The sequence below is a fragment of the Thamnophis elegans genome, chromosome 1, assembly GCF_009769535.1.
Source record: "Thamnophis elegans isolate rThaEle1 chromosome 1, rThaEle1.pri, whole genome shotgun sequence".
NCBI classification, from domain to species: Eukaryota; Metazoa; Chordata; class Lepidosauria; order Squamata; family Colubridae; genus Thamnophis; species Thamnophis elegans.
In genome coordinates, this window is record NC_045541.1 from 29,482,628 (window position 1) to 29,504,746 (window position 22,119).

At 40.1% G+C, this 22,119-nt stretch overlaps 1 protein-coding gene across 1 annotated transcript in view; it reads right to left on the bottom strand.

Annotated features, from left to right (window-relative positions):
• SCN2A (sodium voltage-gated channel alpha subunit 2) overlaps positions 1 to 21,380 on the bottom strand; it is a 67,306-nt gene extending 45,926 nt beyond the window's left edge. The window contains 11 exon segments of the mRNA XM_032232369.1: positions 330 to 536; positions 2,727 to 2,868; positions 3,565 to 3,628; positions 5,926 to 6,198; positions 7,151 to 7,242; positions 7,855 to 7,983; positions 9,337 to 9,427; positions 13,637 to 13,684; positions 13,687 to 13,734; positions 13,737 to 13,761; positions 21,111 to 21,380. Of these exon segments, the coding sequence (XP_032088260.1) occupies positions 330 to 536; positions 2,727 to 2,868; positions 3,565 to 3,628; positions 5,926 to 6,198; positions 7,151 to 7,242; positions 7,855 to 7,983; positions 9,337 to 9,427; positions 13,637 to 13,684; positions 13,687 to 13,734; positions 13,737 to 13,761; positions 21,111 to 21,380 (1,389 nt within the window).
• Between the last annotated feature and the right edge of the window lie 739 nt (positions 21,381 to 22,119).

Sequence of the window (22,119 nt, forward strand, 5' to 3'; positions counted from 1 at the left end):
AATTTTTGTATAGGTACATTTCTATTGGAGACTTGATGCACCAAGTTTTTAGTTTCCTGTCCTCAAATCATTCAATATTATGGGATACAAAAGAAGGAAGACACATGGTAACTTTCTTCCTACTCCAATGGTCATCAGTACATAACTTTGAATATATGTATACTCATGCCTACTAGATGTTGACATCTTGAAATGTTCTAGTTCTCCATAACCCTGGAGTCAAACAGCTGGAAGTCACAAAATTTGATATAATGAACCCATGACTTTACATATCATCTTTTCTATGTACAGGACAAAACATAAAAGTTGTGTTCCACTCATTAAGTAACCTGAGCCTCTTCTTGCTGTTTTTTCAGCTGTTCCAGCATCTGCTGGAACTCTGCCTCTTTCTGCTCAGCTTCTTCCATGGTGGCTTGATTCTGCTCTTCATAAGCCATGGCAACAACAGCCAGGATCAAGTTGATCAGGTAGAAAGAACCCAAGAAAATCACCAGGACAAAAAAGATCATGTACGTTTTGCCCGCAGCACGTAGAGTCTATAAAAGAAAATAAAGAATCAATAGTTTTAAAACAATCCTCCCAAACATATTAGCCTCCTTTTTTCTTATAGTCTAGAGAGTGAGCATAAGACAAACAGTGTTCTAATTTTATGAGACTTTATTGGTTAAATGTGTGTGAGTTTATGTACAAGGTTGCATGTTAATCTACAAATAAACCTAGTTGCTGTAACTATCATAGATAAGACACATTTGGGCTTCTGAGCTAGTACAGCTGGAAAACACCTCCCTTCATCACTGAGACAGTGGTACTTCCGCTATCTTAAACATAAAGAAATGATTAAGGAAAACTGGGACATTCCACTTGAGGCTTTTCCAATTCTGTCAACACGCACAATAAGACAGCAGGGAAGAATGTATGGCCCTACAGGCATTACTTAATTCCAACTCTTACCATCAGTAGCTAGGGTGACCAATGATGGGAACAATAAAAAATGAAGTTCAGTAATAACTGGAATGGAAGTAAAGATTATCAACCTTTGCTTCACTCAGCTGTGTTTCAAGATAACATCAAAAATTACTGGCTAGGGACCAAATTAGGAAGGGTGTGTTAAGGTTAACTTACTTCACCTTATAACCAATTGCTAAGTCACAATGAAGATGAACACTAACCAAACTCAGCATGTCCCTCAAGCAAGTGCATTTGCTACCTGACCCTGCCAAAGATGTTGCATAAATATAGCCCATACTTCTGTACTTGTGCAATATTATGGTTGCTTCTAATGTACCTGTTTGGCATTTTACAGACTACACTGAGCAGTATGGTGAGTAGGAGCATAGGCAATACACTGAAACAACCAGCAAAACTATGTTTTGTAGAGAGCAATGGGATGCTGGTCAACATTCTCTATTTCACTTCCTCTTACTCACTTAAGAGCTTTTTCTTCCCATTTCCTTTAAAAAAAGCTATCCATGAGATGCTGTCTGAAGATTATGGAGTTCATCTGGAGGACGTTTAACTGGGCAGAGAATAGGATCTTGCCCCTTCACTTCTATCTGATTTGTGAAATGAATTATTTATAGGGCCAATGTAGGAATAGATGACATGGTGCCCTGCAGATAGCCAAGTTACCTTACTCTTATGAGAGCTATAAGAATTATGAGAGCTATTAGGGCTTATGAGAACATTTGAAGTTTTCAAGTTGCTGACCCTGAAAGTAATGTTTGTCTTGGGTGGAAAAACCAACAGGAAGGCTCCCACAATCCAGTAATAGCTCCTGGTATCAGGTAAGGGACTGCAGCACTCCATGACATTGTGGGTTCTTTTCCTTGGTATTTCCTGGTAATAGAATCCCTATCTCAGCAATCTTTATGGCTATAGGCGTTAATAACATGAAGTTCCATGAGCTGTGGTGGTGCAGTGGCTAGAGTGCAGTACTGCAGGCTATTTCTGCTGACTGCCGGCTGACTGCAATTTGGCTGTTCAAATCTCATCAGGCTCAAGGTTGACTCAGCCTTCCATCCTTCTGAGGTGGGTAAAATGAGGACCCAGATTGTTGGGGGCAATAGGCTGACTCTGTAAACCACTTAGAGAGGGCTGGAAAGCACTGTGAAATGGTATATAAGTCTAAGTGCTATTGCTATTCCTTTGAGAAAGGGAAGTTGGAATGGTTCTCTGTTGCCCAAGAGCTCCAATGTTCATGCCAAAATGGTTACCAAAGTTGGATACCACTGATGCAAAAAGTTCTGGCTGCATGTAACCTATCATTATTCCTTTTCTGACCAGCAAGTCACTCACAGAGGATAGGGACAAGTATTGGGTACTTGTTTACATTGTGGAGAATTTGGACATCAAAAGGGAAAAAATGCCTCATGATTGCAGACCCCTTGTCTCCCATACTCTTCAACCTCTCAAAATGATCACCAATTTGGAGTCCCACCTATTTTGGAACACAGGCCTCAGTATGCCAAGTAAAGCCTAGATGGCTCTCATGTGATGAAAATTAAGACCTTGTTGTATACATTTAACTCTCAATGAAATAAGGAGACTTTGAAGTTCTTTATTTGAGCATTTGAGTATACAACTGTTATGCTTCAGAAACAGTTCATCGTGGCATAACAGTTGTAAATTTTTGTTTGCAATTCATTCAGGTGCTCATATTAAAATGCTGCTTTACACCATCAGCCTCAGTGCTACTACTGGTACTTCCTGCTTACAAAGACCCTCACCAGTTGGTAAAGATTTTCCCAGAAGTCCTGAGTCATCAGCCGAAATAGTGACAAGAAGGCCCAGCTGAAGGTATCAAAACTTGTATAGCCATAGTTGGGGTTTCTACCAGCTTTTACACACATATATCCTTCTGGACATTGACTAGAAAAAGGAAAAAATTGCCATTTTTAAAGATTATCCTAATCAATGTATGCTTTACTACAGACTGAGGCTTGAGCAAGCAGCCTGTTAATTTTCAATAGAATGAAAATTATACTCACTTGAAAATGTATTATGAAACCATCCAAGAATACCAATTACACACAAAGACTGACCACAATTTGATGCCCTCCAAAATGATGGATTTTAATTTGGCAATGTGGGATGAAGGATTAAACTAGTTAAAATGCAAAACATTGGAGGACAACAAGTTGAGAAAGGTCTGTTTTTAATATTAACTAGGGAAAATTATTGATTGGTTAAGCTACATCCTTAAGGCAGTATCATAAGATGCAGTCCTACCAGAACAATACCTCTTTAAATAACAGTTAAAGACCAGAAACCAAGAAAGAGGCTTATTTTGACTTTAGAAATTTCCAAGTTTCAAGATAAATAAAGTTAGACTGATAAAAAGAAGTGAAGAAATGGTTCATAGCTCTTTCCATCTCCAATATTTACAGCTTAAAGTTAGCTGCAAATATTTAAGCAGCAAAGGTCTGCCCCACCCTCATATTATCAAATTTGAAACACTTCAGAGAAGTGTTAAACTGTTTACCCTTACCATCATTTCAGTAGCAATTTCCAAACAAATAATTTATATATAAATAACAATATATATATAACAGATTATTCTCTTACCCTGCATCTGAACCATTGCCACACAGCAAAGCATCATTTTGTCCTTCCAAGAAGTAAAAGTGACCTATTTGGAAAGAGAATTGGCTATATTTACTTACACTAAAAGTCACTGTTAGCACAAATAAGCTAAACAGACTTGTGGAATCCTAAAGACTAACAAATACATTACAACAATGTTATAGGAGAAATACTGAGCTAGCCTATTAGTTAAAAAAAAAACGAAGTCTGGTAGGTTAGCTGTTTCAAGCTAAAATGCTAACAATTTTATTAAAAGGCACAAGCTACAATGTTCTTCATGAGATGCGTAGGGTGATTAAACTGATGTAAGATTGGAATAAGCAAGACGCGAGGGAGAGGAGAAGAGTGGTTATACAGATGCAGACTGTATGTGTAACAGATTACAGTTAAGAATTGTAATGCATTAAACACTCCTCTGTTTGTAAAGACTTTGTGCAACAGCCTGACATAGGGGAATTCAGCAGCCTCTCATTCTATGGAGAATCATTTCTTTGCTCCAAAATAGTAACCTTGAGATCGGTAATCAATATCCTGGGAGTTTAAAATCCTCTGAGATTACTTTCTCCTTGTTTTGAGTCCTGTTGTCAAACGTGTGTCCATTAATTTTTGTGTGCCTAAAGTCTGATCTGTTTGTTCAATGTAGCACCCAGAGGGACCTTGCTTTTCCACTAATGCTACAACTGACAGCAATGTCTAAAAAGGTCACACCGGAGCCTTTTTCATTTTTGCATCTGCTGGACTTGGTGTCCATCTACATGTCAGAACAAATCTGTAAATCTTCAGATATTTTTCAATTGCATCTAATTATGCCAATTTTTCCCCCCTGGCAACGTTTTTTCCTCCCTATGTATGATGTTGCCAAGCCATTGGTAGCCGATGAGTGCTTGCAATAGCTGTATAAATGTTTTCCTGTATTCTGATGTCATCTAAGGATAATCTTAAAGTGTACAAAAAACATTAGGCTTTGCCACCCTTAATTTTCAGAGAAATGAACAGCCCGGACGTGGCCTCCCACATGCCCTCCTCATCCTCATATCCAAGTGGCCTACTCATTATCTGTTGAGGAGAAAGCAAGCCTTCAGTTCAGTGCTAGATGGTCACAGAGGCCAGCTAAAGCCAGATCAAATTTGTTTTCATCATTGGAAAAATGGAACAAGACCTCATCTGAAGAAACATCCTGGGTCCTAAGGGAGGCCGGTGACCTCCAATTGGGTCATTGAAGGATGTCCTCCTCGTCCCCCCCCCCCATCTCCAATCTCAACATTTTGCTTTTAGCTGGATGTCAGAGTGAGTAGAATTTTTCTAGCAATTAGATTTTACCCTTGGAGACAGTGGTTTCCCAACTCACGTGCTCTCTTCCCGTTTTGGAAGGAAGATCTAAGTGACTGGGAGCAGAAGCAAGAGAAGCACAATAGCCATGATGTCAGGAATATCATGCTGGCATCACTTTTTGCAGATTGAAGAATGGCTGGATAGTATTTCAGCAAAATCAGCAAAAGGAAAGGCCTTTAAAGGCTCCCAAATCATACTTTTTTGTTTGTGTTTTATTAAACTCATATGGCAATCTTTCTGGAATGTCTCGCTATTTTTTTTTAAGTCATCCACAATATAAGAATGTACAAAATGCAATTTGTCACAATTTAAACCACAATTTAACATATTTTCTTAATGTTTATACTAATACAGGTAGTCCTCAACTTAAAACAGTTCAATTAGTGACTGCTTGCACTGAAAAAAGTGACTTATGACCGCTTTCACACGTATAACGGTTGCAGCATCTCCATGGTGACATGATCAGAATTCAGACGCTTGGCAACTGACTCATATTTATGATGATTGCAGTGTTCTGGGGTCATATGATCACCTTTTGCAATTTTCTCACAAGCCATGGAGACAAGCAATGGAGAAGCCAGATTTACTTAACAACTATTTATTAACTTAACAATTGCAGTGATTCACCTAACATGTGTGCCAAGAAAGGTCGTAAAATGGGACATAATTTATTTAACAAATGTCTTGCTTAGCAACAGTAATTTTGAACTCAATTGTGGTCATACGTCAAGGACTACCTGCAGTAGAAAAGAGCAAAACCAATATTCCTTGGGTTGGAAACAGAATAACATAGCAAACCAACCATAGCATTTGCTTACAATGCACCATTTCTGCTAAGGATAACTTTTGGAAGAAAGGTTAAAACATAAAGAATATGTAAGTTTTAAGGTTTGGTTTTAACATTCTATGTTTTAACTAAGAAGTAACTGTAAGCTGCCCAGTATTACCCTATTGGTAAGATGGACAGCCAATAAATTTTATAAATAAATTTAAAAAATCTCTAGTTCTTACTGTCATCACGGACATATTCTTCCCAGTTAAAAGTGGTCACTGTCGTATTTACAAAGGTACCGTTTTCCTCCCATTGAGCTATTGAATAGGAAACGATGTTTATTGTATAAGTAGAATTGTCCGGTGGCCAAATCAGGCATTTATGCCTCAGGTTCCCCATGAAAAGTTGGAGCCCTATTAGTGCAAATACACTCAGACAAAACACGGTCAAGATCATGACATCTGAGAGCTTCTTCACAGACTGAATGAGGGCCCCTACAATTGTCTTCAGGCCTGCAAGCCAATAAAGAAAAAAGAAAGCAGTTTTGATATAGTGTTCAAGATTTCTTAAGAATGCATTGATTCAAGTAATTTTTCATGCAGTATGGCAATGAAATGAATTGTCTTTGTGACAGTTTCATGAAAAGCCTGATTGCCTATGAACATGAATGAGAAGCTGTTAAGTATAGGCTGATCTCAAATTTTATACACAAATAAAATAGATCTATATTTATAGATAAATATACATTGTATGTAATCAGAGGAACGCTTGGCCTAAGCAAAAAAATATGATTTTGCTATCCATGCTATATTTCTATGGAAAAGCACATTATTTTCACCTGCTGTGTTTCTTGCCCAAACCGTTATTGTGAGATCACTTTGTAAAGTATTCAACAATGTGCCTCTGTTTATGTTTATTAATAAATGTATATGATATAGGCTGTTTGAATGATACTGGATTAAATCTTATAGTATAAAACAGGTGATGGTTTGGAAAAGACAGACAACTTCTAGGAAATCCCCATGCATGGCCCATACTATATTTCGTGTTCTGCATATTTAACACATTGCATTTTTTAAAAAAGTATATAAACAACAGATTGCAAGCTTGTCTGAAGTGCCTGCAAAAAATGATAAAATTTGCATCAACATGAAAGCCTCACTATATTGGCCTTTAATTTAAAAGTGGAAAGCTTGATGTCATAAGATGCAAATCGTATAGCCACCTACTGCAAATGTCTCATGCAAGAATGTGTTAAACACAAAGGCTGGACTGGAAACAAAACTTAAAGCTGAAATATTTAAAAAGCAAAGAATCACATTAGACTGAAAGCAATGTTTTCGATTCTTGCTTTTTATTTTTGCTTCTACTGTGCAGTGAGCAACATGGCTTATGCCTAAAAAGGTGATTTTATCTTCCATGGAGTTCTAAAAAGTCAGCCTCTGAGTTTAACCTAGCTCTCACCTGGAATGACTGATATTGTTTTCAATGCCCGGAGAACTCTGAATGTTCTCAACGCTGAGACATTACCCAGGTCCACAAACTCTGTCACATATCTGTAATAGGGGAGTTCACACACAAACACAATGACAGCACACAAAAAACAGCTGGAAATACCAGGGGCCTGGCACTTCGCCAAGCCACTCCTTACCTGGAATTACAGAAATAGTTTTCAAAGCTCTCAATACTCTGAAAGTTCGAAGAGCTGAAACATTGCCTAGGTTTACAAATTCTGTTACATACCTGTAGAATTAAACCACAGTTATTCAGAATTGAGGCAGAGCTTAGGCTACTTGCTGGGGGGGTCTTTAATTAACACCTTGTCTCCCTTTGTTGCAATTGCCTTGTATTTACTAATATGCTTTCCTGACCTTCAAATTAAATAAGTCAATGCACCTATCACATTTTTTTTTATTCATGAAAATTAATTTGGGAATTTGAGAAGTGTATTCATTATTATAAGCAAGTGGCCAAACACGCTACTTTGCCTCTATAGCCCAGACTGCTTCTGACATGCTAAAAAATAAATAACATGAATCATGGAGATTAGATTTATTGTTATAGAACCTTTCAAAATACTTTTCCTTTTTGGATAAACTTTTCTCCTGGGATCACTCCCTATTAAATTCTTCAAAAGTGAAATAATCAGAACACAACGAAACACTTACGCAAATGTTATAACTGTGAAGTCCAACCAATTCCAGGGATCCCGGAGGAAAGTGAAATTTTCTAAACAGAAGCCCCTTGCAAGAATTTTTATTAGTGATTCAAAGGTATAAATCCCAGTGAACGTGTATCTGAGAAAATTTCAGGACAAAAATTAAAGGAAAACCATTGTTAATTATAACAATTATATATACAACACTTTCAAGGTACCAGTAAAAAATTAAAATGGAGACAATGCTAGAAATTTAAAATAGCAAACAATTCTGTTCCTGGGAATAAAGAAATGACCTGGTGATAATTCAAAAGGGAAAAAAAGCAGATGGGAGCAACAGTTCCATTTATGTTACATTTCAAACCAGAAGGAAGCTGCGAGGAATTAAAATAAAATATTCAAGGATATACATAAAAGCTATAGGGAAGTAAATATAACCTTGCAGATGATAACAATAGCAATAGCAATAGCAGTAGACTTATATACCGCTTCATAGGGCTTTCAGCCCTCTCTAAGCGGTTTACAGAGAGTCAGCATATTGCCCCAACAATCTGGGTCCTCATTTTAACCCACCTCGGAAGGATGGAAGGCTGAGTCAACCCTGAGCCGGTGAGATTTGAACCGCTGAACTGCTGATCTAGCAGTAGCCTGCAGTGCTGCATTTAACCACTGCGCCACCTTGGCTCTTCAAAAATACATATATCTCCACCGGTAAGAATTATGCCAATGGAAGTACTTGAAATGAAGGTAGTGCACTGTAACTCACTGTATAGAACGGGGTGCCAAACTGGCAGGCTGTGGGCTGGATGCGTCATGCCCACCCCAGCTTCGTGAAGGGAATAAACATTGTGAATGTCATGTGACGCAACATGACACAGCGAGTTTGACATCCATGGATTAGAACACGGGTGTCAAACTCAAGGCCCAGGGACCAGATCCAGTCCGTGGGGTACTTAGACATGGCCCACAGGGCCATCCTGGAAACAACAAACGACTGGCCCGCAATGATCTGCCAGGGAAAATGGAGCTTGAGAGTGCCGCATGTCCCGAGTTGTTTTTGATGGCAGAGGGTTGCAGGAGGCCGTGGCAGTCAAAAACAGCTCGGGAGCTCATTTTCACTGGCAGAGCACTCAGGCCACCACAGGTGCCCCCAACACAAGAGATGTTGAGCTGGCCACCCCCACCCTGGCCACTCCCACCCCCAAGGTCAAACACAACCCTGATATGGCCCTCAATGAAATCAACTTTGACACTCCTGGTATAGAACATTGGTCGCAGTTTCAGGCCCAGTTTACATCACATTTTCCATGCCTAATCTTAAAGGGCACTAAACACTGTAATCTAGGACAGTTGGCATAATTTGTAAAAAACAATGTTATGAAACTCATTATTGAAGTTTGCTTGCCATTAGAATAAGTCACTTGATTACTGCATATAAAAACACGGTTTCTGGCTTGGTTAACATGTTGAATGGAAATAAAATTTGACTTACTCTACATTCTTCGTCCATTCTGGAGGATTACTCATGGTCATAAATACACAGTTGGTTAAAATAGTGCACATAATAAGCATGCTGAATAATGTATTAATAATTAAGGAAAACATACTGGAAAACACTTCATGAAAATTATCACATGCACAATGTATTTTGGCTTTATATATGGATTTTTACAAAATGAAAGATGGAAACAAGTTGTTACCTCTTTTATTAAAAGTAAAATCAGGTAGTTGCAGCGAGATGTTGGTGGCCAGTATAGCACCAGAATGCAAATAAGTTGACCAGGCCACAAACAAAAAGGATAGGCAACCAGGGAAGACCATTTTGATATGGAGGAAAAATCGTATTCATTTCAATATTCACTGGATTTTTATAGAGCTAACCTATGCTCTGTAAGACATTGATTAGTGAGCACTAATAATTCTGAACTATTAATGTTTCAAGGCTCAAATACAGTCTGATATTCAATATTCTATAAACTGATTTAAAGTTACATGTTATACTTTCCAAAGGCAACTTCATACTAGCCCTACCCCTTTAAGGTAGTCCTGGTGGAATAATCAGATCAATTTTTTTTGTACTTTTAGGGAGAATGCAACTAACATTTGACTGGCTTCAAAACAGCTGTATGCTTATTAATGGAAGGCAGGGGTGGGTTCTGGCAGTCGCTACTGCCGGTTTGCACGTGGCCGTGTGCTGAGCGTGCATGCGCAGTGCAAGAAAAATTGTTCTGTGCATGCACAGAAGCAAAAAACAAGATGGCACCGCCTATGGCACCGCAGGGAGAACTGGTTGGAGGGCGTGGCAGGCCTGGGTCACTGCCGATTCCAGCAAACCAGGCCCTCAAATCACTACCAGTTTGGCTGAACCGGTCTGAAGTGGTAGGAACCCGCCACTAATGAAAGGGCTTAAGAAAGTGGTGCTGTGGCCATGAGGGCTGCTTGTTTGAAAGCCTTGCTCAAAGGGAAGAAGAACAGCAATTCCAGGAGTATCTGCAAAGGATCAAAAAAAGTAAAAAATAAAGTGGCCACAGACAGGTACCATATTTTTCGGAGTATAAGACACACCTTTTTCCCTCAAAAAAGAGGCTGAAAATCTGGGTGTGTCTTATACACTGAATACAGCATTTTCTGTCTCCCGAAACCCCAGCCCCTTCACCAAAATGACGTGCATAGCCTTTAGGAGGCTTATAGAGTGCTCCTGGGGGCTGTGGAGGGCAGAAATGATTGAAAAATGGGCTATTTTTTGCTCAATCCCCCCCCCCCGGCCCCAGGAGCACTCTATAAGCCTCCTAAAGGCTATGCATGCCCTTTTTGTATACAAAAAATGGGCCCATTTTTGCAAAGAAAACATTTTTACCTTGTTTGGGGGGGGGCACTGCCCAGGAGCACTTTACAAGCCTCCTAAAGGATATTCATGCCCTTTAAAAATACCCGAAAAACGGGCCGTTTTGGGGAGGTTTAGGCTTATTAGATTTATATGCCGCTCTTCTCCCAAGGACTCAGGGTGGCATACAACATTAAAGAAAGACATAATACAAAGTTTAAAAAATTAAATAGAATATCCCAAAGAAACCCAATTAGAATTGACAATAACATTTTTTTTAAAAAAATTCAAATTAAAATTAACAATGATCAATAATTTATTTTGTTTTGTTCAGGCCAGGCTAACTTGTTGGAAAAGCCAACTTTTTAGGGTGCGTCGGAAGGACCAGAGGTCGGGGATTATATGAAGCTCCGGGGGCAGCTCATTCCAGAGGGAAGGAGCTCCCACAGAGAAGGCTCTCCCCCTGGGGGTAGCTAGCAGACACTGTCTGGCCGACGGCACCCTGAGGAGGCCAACTCTGTGAGATCGCACTGGACGATGGGAGGCTACTGGTGACAGTAGGTAGTCTCGCAGGGCCTAAGCCATGGAGCGCTTTAAAGGTCATAATTAGTACCTTGAATCGCACCCGGAAGACAAACGGCAACAAGTGCAGGCCACCTAAAAGGTCTGCAAAGTGCAAAAACCTTTTTAAAAAATTTGCCTCTTCAAAATCTTGGTGCGTCTTATACTCTGAAAAATACGGGTATTTAAAGCCCTACCTTCTTCTTTTATTGTCTGTTGTGTCACGTGTTAAAAAAAGGTTAGGATACTGATGGTTTGGCCATCATCTTGACTTTTTTGCTTTCCTTCTTGGGGTAATGGCTGAGTCATGCAAAGAATAATTCAAGGTTTGTGTTAGAATTCTTCCCTGTCACCATCTTAATAGGAAATGTTTTCTTGTATATGAGGCATTAAATGGCCACATGATGGCAGCATAAAACAAAACATGCTGAGAGCTGCTTTATTTGAAGGGCTGGGTAATATTAAATGTGCATTTCACCTTCCTAGTGGGCGCTCAGAACAGTATACAAGGGATTATTGGGATGAACTGCCAAAGTGGTAAAGGTTTTGAGCCGGTTGATTTTTAGGATGAAAGGAGGCTTCTGCCAAGGAGTGTTCAAGAACCAGAGGCCTTTCCTGACAATTCATAGGGATGTAAAGAGTGGAACAGGTGCCCTCCTTCTTCTAATAACCTTTAGTTTTTTTATAAGATGTTTCCCTTTTAAGTCTGTTTCATTCCCCACACAGGTACAACCAAGTTGTTCATTAAGAATTTTCTAAAATGTAGCCTTTGAGGACCAGAATGTGGCGGTAAGGCTCAAAACAATATTTGTGAAAAAGAGCTCTCGAAAATCATAAAAATATGAATTCATCTGGAATTGTATACATATTTGTATACACTGGGAATAAGTAACACGGAATACATGAGACATTTTAAAATAGGTATGTGTTTGTGCTGAGAACAATGGAATCTACTCACTCTCTGGAGCTGGTCCAGTGTATCACAACTTCAAATAGTAAAAAAAAAAAATGACATACATAAATCGATAAAACTTGACTTTATGGATTGATGTGCATAGGATTCCACTGCAAAGTACTGAGGTTAGAGTATAGAAACTGCAAAAACTGAAAGCTATGCTGCTTGACATGAGCATATGCTGTTCATTAATATTTTGTGTGGCCTAAAATTGGAGAGAAACTGCCTTGCACAACATCTTACAAACTTCACAGATGAATGGAGTAGTATAATTTTATTCTCCACATCACATTTGCTCTAATTTATCTAAGAACCAGTATTCAGAGTTCCCTTGTGATTTTCAAGATCAACTGAAATATAGATTCAGAATAATTACACCATATTAAAATTACATGAAAACATACCATACTATCTGAAAAGGATATTTTAATTCTGTATAAAAAGGAAAACATAAAGATTTACTATTTGGACTTAAGTTTGTACTGAATGCTTGTACAACCTTTGTGCACATATATATACATATACATAAAGCAAACTTCAACTGTATCTTTTTTTCATAGAAAAAGTCAAGATGCAGTTGATAGCCTTGAGTCACAATGCAACGTTTTGAGAGATATTAGAATATACAGAACAAAACAACATGGAGCATCCTAGAACATTTTTGAACGTTCGTCATTTATGCAGTGGATAACAAGGAGACAGCCTCATGATTTATTGAATGAATACAGAATGCAGCATCTTACAAGTTATAGATGAGTTTCAATAGGCGTAACTTCTAGACTGCTCCAAATTTATATTTTTAACTGTCTGAAAATAACTGTGAACTATCTAATAAATCAATTTATATATAGCATGGATCCCGAGAATTTAGTAGAAAATTCAGGGATATTTTTCAAGAGGCACAACTCAGTTCACGTGGAAATTTGATTTGTCTTGATATGTCTAATTAGAGCCCTAGGAATTTGAAATGGCTCTTCCAATATAAGCCAAATCTCCCATTTATCTCACTGCAGGGAAAGAATGATTGGCAGATGAATTAATTTTAAGAAAAGGTGCATATCCTTATTGATTTTACTGAGGAGCGTCTGATAACCATCTAAAAATCGTAAGGTCAAGAGTCCAAATCATTGGTGTTTGGTCTAATAAAGCAAAATTCAAAGCAGGATAAGAAAAATAGAGGCTGCAGACAAGAAATCATGGGGAAAAACAGAAGAAGAAAAGGAAGGCTTTTAACCTTTATTTTTAAAGCTCCACTTTTCATGAATAGGTAGAGGGCAACATGGCAGAAATGGGTAAATAATAAAATAAAAATAAACAAATGGTAAGAGGCAAAAAGAGAAGATGAACAGGGCAAAGCAGGACGTAAACAAACAAAAACCCCATGGTTTAAATAGTCAACTTACTGAAAATAGAAATAGCATTATTTCAATCATTATGAGATAAGAACTCGAAAAGGATATGAATGTACCAAAATCTTGATAGCTATTTTTCTAAGAGGGTGAAAGGAGTTAACAGGTACACAGCAGACGTGGCACTGAATCGGAAAATTGCCTTCCTCTATTCAATACTATAAATGTCTAGAAAAAAAGCAACAGAATTAATGGAGAAAATTGGATTCAGAACCTGCAAAATGAGTTCTGCATTGGTCTATCTATCATATATACAAAAGACATTATTAAAGTAGCAGTTACAAATATAGAAGGTAATTTATCTGTCCCCCCAATATAATTTTGTTCATTCATATCTATTTATGATTCGAAGTGGGCTCATCAACTAAGCAGATCCTTTTTTAACATGGACCCAGACTTATGCAACCAGATAAAAATCTAAATATTGTAGATTAAATTCAGGAGCAAAACCTAGATTTTGACATCCTGAAAAAAGCTCTTTCCTTCTATTTTAGACTAGTTTCTCACCAGCTTCAGCATAAGTAACCCAGCAGTTTCCTCCCCCACCCCAACATCTTAATCTATTGAGATCAATGGATTAGACAAGTCCAGTAATGCTGCAGAGTTCTTCACTGTCCAATAAGGAAAGCTCATTAAAAACTTTTTTTAAAAAATCAGGACATGAGTCTCAACAACTGAAAGGTATTGTATGCGTTCTTGTGAAGCTGCACTTGGTGCTATATATATCTATATATCTATGTTGTATTTGTGCTGATAAATAAATAAAGGGAGACTAGTATAGATCTATTTCAAGCTATTTAGCTCTCATCAGCTCCAGCGGTCCTTGGAGGAAGCTAGCTATCTTGACCCATTCCAGTCTGGCTTCAGGCCTGGCTACAGCACAGAAACCGCTTTGGTCGCATTGACCGATGACCTCTGGAGAGCCAGGGACGGAGGCTACGCCTCCATCCTGGTTCTCCTTGACCTCTTAGCGGCTTTCGATACCGTCGACCATGGTATCCTTCTGCGACGACTGCGGGAGGTGGGGGTGGGAGGCACTGTTTTGCGGTGGTTCTCCTCTTACCTCTTGGACAGGTCGCAGTCGGTGTTAGTTGGAGGGCAGAGATCGACCCCTAGGCCCCTAACATATGGGGTGCCGCAGGGTTTGGTCCTGTCCCCCCTACTTTTCAACATCTACATGAAACCGCTGGGCGAGATCATTCGGCGGCACGGGATAAAATACCACCAGTATGCGGACGATACCCAGTTGTATCTGTCCGCCCCGTGCCAACTCAATGAAGCGGTGGAAGTGATGAACCAGGGACTTGAAGCTGTTAGTGACTGGATGAGGGCTAACAAACTCGTGCTCAACCCAGATAAGACCGAGTGGCTGTTGTGTTTCCCTCCCACCAATTTGGCTAGTATTCCATCTCTCAGGCTGGGGGGGTCAAACACTACGCCCCTCAGACAGGGTCCGCAACTTGGGAGTCCTCCTGGACCCACAGCTGACTTTCGAACATCACTTGTCAGCTGTGACCAGGGGGGCATTTGCCCAGGTTCGCCTGGTTCATCAGTTGCGCCCCTACCTGAACCGGGAGGCTCTCACAACAGTCACTCATGCCCTTGTGACCTCTAGGCTGGAATACTGCAATGTGCTCTACATGGGGCTGCCCTTGAAGAGTATTCGGCGACTTCAGCTAGTCCAGAATGCGGCCGCGCGAGCGATTGTGGGTGCACCTCGCTTCACCCACATAACACCTATCCTCCGCGAGCTGCACTGGCTACCTGTCGATCTCTGGGTACGCTTCAAGGTGCTACTTGCCACCCATAAAGCCCTCCATGGTAGTGGATCTGGGTACTTGAGAGACCGCCTACTGCCAATTACCTCCACACGACCTATTAGATCTCACCGACTAGGCCTCCTCCGAGTTCCATCTGCCGGTCAGTGTCGACTGGCAACTACGCGGAGGAGAGCCTGCTCGGTGGCAGCTCCAACCCTGTGGAACGATCTCCCCGTGGAAATTCGTACCCTCACCACCCTCCAGACCTTCCGCACAGCCCTCAGAACCTGGCTATCCCGTCAGGCCTGGGGTTAAGACTACAACCCACCCGAATAGTATGAATGTTGTGTTTTAATTGTGTATTGTCTTATATGTTAAAAGTTTGTCTCCCCCCCCCCTTTTAAGTTGTGAGCCGCCCTGAGTCCCCCCAGGGAAAAGGGCAGCATATAAATAAACTAAATCTAAATCTAAAAAAAAAAATCAGCTAGCCATACCCTTACTGGGATTCGAACCTGGGCTGTATTACATATTAGGCAGATGTGTTAACCACTAAGCCACAGGCTCTCCTCCTTTATCATCTATATATCTATATATCTATATATCTATATATCTATATATCTATATATCTATATATCTATATATCTATATATCTATCTATCTATCTATCTATCTATCTATCTATCTATCTATCTATCTATCTATCTGATAGATAGATATATAGATATATAGATATAGATATAAAGATATAGATATATAGATATAGATATATATAGTGCACCATGCTTATACTTCACCTTGTAAGTGTGGTTATTATACTTTTTAAAAATTGTTATGCTTCCAAAAATATCTGTAAAAATATACTCATGCAATATATGGAGTGTTCTGTAAATCCAATATACAGATAGGTACTCTAATTTTACTAGAGTTTGGGAAAAATTGTAGTGAACATATTCTGCTTTCCATTTCAGATTCCCACCAAATTCCACCAATTTCAGGACATACTCTGTATTTTGTAAGCAAAGTGATAGGGGAACTGTGATTGTGTTCTCCATTGAAAGAAGTGAAGAAAAACTGTATATAACCTCTGCAGAGATGTATTATTTGTTGTGTAGAATTGATAAGTTGGGGCATATAGCAGATACAGTGTTGGCTTAATCTTCAAGAAGTCACCTGGTAGCTCTCATCCATGAACTAAAACCCTGAATTTAAAATTACAATTATCCTACTAAGATGTAGAAAGATGGTAAGTTCGGTATCATCTGCATATTGATAGTATCTCACTCCCAATGAATCAATGACTTCTCCTCATAGTCTCCTGTATATAATGAACAGCAGGAGAGGAAGGATATTCACCAGTGACTACAGGATGGCTTGATTTCTATTCCCCACCCATCACAGATTGGACCTGCTCCCTCAGAAAATAAAAGGCAGCACATTTAACTCCCAGTCCTCTAGACCAGTGGTCTTCAACCTTGGGAACTTTAAGACCTGTGGACTTCAACCCTCAGGGTTCCTCAGCCAGCTTTGCTGGCTGAGGAACTCTGGGAGTTGAAGTCCACAAGTCTTAAAGTTCCCAAGGTTGGAGACCACTGCTCTAGACAGTCTAGCAGGATAACCTAGCTAATAGTATTAAACACCCCTGAGAGATATAAAAAATACCAGAATGGATGCATTTCCTCAAAGTGTTGAAGGTCATCCACCAGAATAAAATGCATTTTCATCCCATAACTGAATCTAAACTGAGGGTATGAGCACCCTATTCACTTCATCAGAGTTCACAGATCAAAAGGAGTCCTAGATAATATTGCTGGTGATGCCTCAGGCACACACTTCTGATTGAATAATTAAGATTACAGAGAATGTGAGCAATGTTAACAGCAAAATCTTGTACTAATAAGTCACAAGACTTTCTCCTGTTCTTATTTCTCTATCTAGAAGCAGTCAAGTTTAAACAAGTTCCTCCCCACACTTAAAGTCACAGGAGGTAGGCTTGACTATACAGGTATTCCTTGACTTACGACCATTCATTTAATAACAATTCAAAGTTGTGACAGTACTTAAAAATGTTAAGACTGATTCTTGCATTTATGACTGCCACAGCATCCCTCTAGTCATGTGATCAGAATTGGCAACTGACATGTATTTAGAATAGTTGCAACATCCTAAAGCAGTGTTGGCTAACCTTTTCGGCACCGAGTACTGATAGACTTGGTCTTCCGGTTTCTGGCATGCATGCGTGCCAAAAGACCAATTGGCCTGCTGTATGCATGCACTGGAAACCAGAAGCTCAGCTTCCTGGCGCACACATGCACATCGGGTAGCTGCTCTTCCAGGTTCCAGCGCTCTCATGTGCACGAAGACCAGCCGGCCAGCGTGCATGTGCACGCTGGAACCCAGAAGAGCAATGGGCGATGGCTGGTGTGCCTGGAGAGATGGTTCTGCGTGACACTTCCAGCATGCATGCCATAGGTTCACCATCATGGTCCTAGAGCAGTGGTTCGCAAACTTTTTCAGTCCACCGCACCCTTGGTGCTACAAACTGATCCTCAGTGCCCCCCACCCAGTGGTGGAATTCAATTTTTTTTACTACCGGTTCTGTGGGTGTGGCGTGGCGGGTGTGGCTGGGGGTGGGTCATGTGACTGGGCGGTTTGCACAATGGAAGGAAGATAGTAACAGTAAAATTCAAAACTGTAACAATTAATTGCACATTTATTCAAAATCCAATTTAAAACCTTTTTAGTTAATGTTAATTCAACAAAATTGTTGAACATGATCCAGTGATACCAGGTTTTCAAAGTCTGATAGTCATTTATCAAGAACCTTAGTAACTAGTAAACTCAGTAAAATTTAGTAACTACTTCACTGTTCAGTAAATTCTTAATGTGATGGATGGGCTTGATGAAATGATATCAGTTTCCCAATGTCTGCTTTTAAGTCACTTAGCAGGAGTCTTAAATCATCATGTTCAGTAATCTGGAGTCGATTTCTTTGCTTGGAGAGAAGTTGGATGACCACACTGAAGCCACGTTCCACCAAATATGATGTTGGAAATGCAACTATCTCCTTCCCACACTCCTTTCTTACTCTCCTCTCTCTCCATCTTTCTCCCTCTCACTTTCTTTCTCCCTCCTCCCCTCTCTCACTTCTTTCCTCCTTTTCTTCCTCTCTCTCTTACTTTCTCCCTTCCTCTCTCCTTCTCTTTCTCTCCCTTCCTCTCTGCCTCCCTCCCTCTCTCCTCCTCTCCTTGTGAAAAAAAGAAATAGCTTGGCAAAAAAGAAAAACTTTTTCCCCTCCTCCTGGCTGCTCTATTGCCCCTCTCCCCTGCCCTGGATTTTAAACTGAATGCTAGGCTGAGCTCTGCAAGGGAGAGCCCAGATGGAGGGAAATAGCTTGGGAAAAGAATTGATACCTTGGCTGGGGCATGGGGGAGATAGCTAGAATAGAAGCAAAGGAAGACTCACCGGGCAGAGATCTGCTGGGCTGTGTGGTTGAGATAAGCGAGGGAACCAGAGAGCAGCAGCAGCAGGCGAGGTACGAAAAGGAGTACGAAAAGCCTCTTAGCACCTCCTTGCCGCCCCCCTTGCCTCTTACCGCCCCCTAAGTCATCCCACCGCCCCCCAGGGGGTGGTACCGCCCACTTTGGGAACCACTGTCCTAGAGTCGTGATCACCATTTGTGACCTACCAACGGGGCTTCCAACAAGAAAAGGTAATGGGAGAAACAGATTTGTTTAACAACTTTGGTGAGTCATTTAATAACCATGGCAAATACTTAATAAGCACATCACCTAGGGACAGATGTTTTGGGTTCAGTTATGATGAGAACTACCTGTAGTTTATACTCAAGCTCAGTCGGATTATGGTACATTTTAGCCTACTTTCCCTTCACTGGCACTTCAACTGTTGCACGTCTTGTCCCATAAGTCCTAGTAATACAAAGAACACCTGCAATTCCAATCCCAGTGTCAACCAGTATAGAAAGAGGATGCTTGGGAAGAATCATACTAAGCATCCCAATTACCACCTCATGCCAGATGTCCACCAGGCACTCAGTGGAACAGCCTAGCACAGGGGTTCTCAACCTGTGGGTCGGGACCCCTAAGTCCATCAGAAAACACATATTTTCGATGGTCTTAGGAACCGAGACACCAATTTTATGGTTGGGGGTCACCACAACATGAGGAACTGTATTAAAGGGTCGCATTGGGAATGTTGAGAACCACTGGCCTAGCAGATGATATGAAACTCACCAGAAACCTTCCAGAATCAATCACAATCCATTAGATCTTCTTCATGGGCCCATCTACCCTGTAGTGAGTATGAGCAGTGAAAATGCCATCTGGACCAGGAAGTAATTTGACTATGTTAAAGGACTCAGTCTAATGTCATCCATATCCATACTAATTATTCTAAGTTAAAGATGTGGTCCAATGTCTGCCGGGGTGATTATGTGCCTGATTATATGCTAAAAAACTCCCTCTACTTCTTCTATTCAGTGGAGTTAAAAATATTAACTCCAGTCTTTTGGAATTAAAAAAAACCAACCTGCTAACTGAGTTGTATAAAAAGGAAGCTTATTTTACTTTTTGTTTAGCTCTTAGCAAAAGGGCTCTAGTCAGAATAAAGAAGTGGACTGAAGTTTTGGAAGCTACTCATTGAGCAGGATTTGATATGCATCTACTGAGGGTATAAAAACATGTATCTTACTGTTCTTGTATATTTTCTCATAGAAGAAATTAGAAGGAAAAATAATGTTCTGCTTTAAGGCTTACAATGGCCTTCTCCAAATGCTGTGTTAACATATAGGATTCCTAGAAAACTTGACCTTCCCCTTTCTGGCTATGAATTCTGGGAGATGAGCATGTGAAGGATACCAGGCTGGAGATGACCAGGCCAAAGAATTATTTTAATTTTAGTTCAATTGAAAGCAGGATTTTCTGCCTGCAAGAATTTCTTTTCTTTTCTTTTTATAGCCAGAATCAGGTGGCTCTAAGGCTACAGATCAAACAGCCACCCAGATAGCTGTAGGATAGTACAGAAACCAAATCAAACATTTACATCCTTACTGGTACGAAAAGAACTAAACCGGAGGGCAATTGCTAAACAGATTCAATCATTTAAAAACACTAATTCTATAAAATGAAGATTTGTTGCAAATGTCATTTTAACTTTTGTTAAATATTTTTTCCCTAATCGTTTTCCTCCAGTTGTGCAAATACAAAAGATATAATAAAACTGCTTCACAATAATGGGGCGGGGTTATGGAATAACATGTTTACAGTATTGTAGTATTTTCTCCAAGTAATGCTTTAGTTCAGTGGTGGGATTCAAAAGTGTTTACTACCGGTTCTGTGGTTTGGTGGGTATGGCATGGCTTGGCGGGCGTGGCAGGGGAAGGATGCTGTAAAATCTCCATTCTCTCCCCACTTCAGGGTAAGGTTACTGCAAAATCCCCATTTCCTCCAGCTGGGACTCGGGAGGCAGAGAATAGATGGAGCAGAGCCAGTCAGAGATGTTTTTTACCGGTTCTCCGAACTACACAAAATTTCCACTACCAGTTCTCCAGAACTGGTCAGAACCTCCTGAATACCACCTCTGCTTTAGTTGTGAGGATAAATAAACAAAAGTAGTAATCCATATTTAGAAGATAATAATCTGAGGTATAGAAGTTGTCCTCCAATATATTGATTAAAGAGGACTCTGCAGAATCCCCCCCCCTTCCCAAATTCTGTGTTAAAATCCCAGCAGAGGACTCACTTTTTTGTTAACGTAATATGGGTCCAGGTCCTCCAATGGCTCAGACACCATTCCCGGAGGTATGTCTCCATATATAAAGGGCAGGGATTTGCCAGCTTCCAAATCGCTATTCGGTTTTGGTCCATTTTCATCATCATCGACGTCTTTGCGTTCTTGCTTGGACTTCTTCGCTTTTTCCTCGGCAATGCGTTGTTCAATAGCTGCCAGTGACTCTTTCGTAAAAAAGTGGAAGCTGTCAGGTCCTGGTGGTACCAGCACTGACTGTGCCATCTTTTCATCCTGCAGCTCTTAATTACAAATGTGCCCCATGCATAAAAAAATGCTAGGATACAGAAAAACATAATACAAAAAATTAGTGTCATGCTCTCCAGATCAACACAGAAATGCTTGCTTATTATTTTCTTCAGGATCGGCTAGGTTACAAATGGGAGACTAGGCTTTCTTGTCCATTTATTTATTGATTTTCTTAGCAATCAGTTTTCTTCCTCCTTTTTATATCTTTTAAACGAATCAAATCCATTCTCAGGAAAATCAGTTTTCTTATGAACAGCAATACATAGGCAATGATGTAAGGAATGTTCTGCACCAAACACATTGTTTTCCTATTTTTTTTAAATAATAGTGTACAACAGCTTTCTTTGCAATGCACAGCACAAGTGACCAACCATATTTTAGTTTACAATGTTGTGTAAATACAGCCAAAGTATTTTATTAGGATACTTCTAAATGCCAGCATTTCTGTCTGAATTCAGTATAAAATAGTGATCTATTTGGTGATTAGAACATGACAAGCACAGCAGAAGTGGGTTCTGCCCGGCATTACTGCCGGTTCGCTCATACATGTGCTGAATGCAAGCTATACGTGCATGCACACAGTTCAATAGAAATTGTTCTGTGCATGCGCAGAACTAAAAAAAAATATGGTGGTGGCAACGACGGCAACCAGGGAACCAGTTCGGAGGAGTGTCCAGCCTGGGTCGCTGATGGTTCTGTGACCCTGCCCGGCATG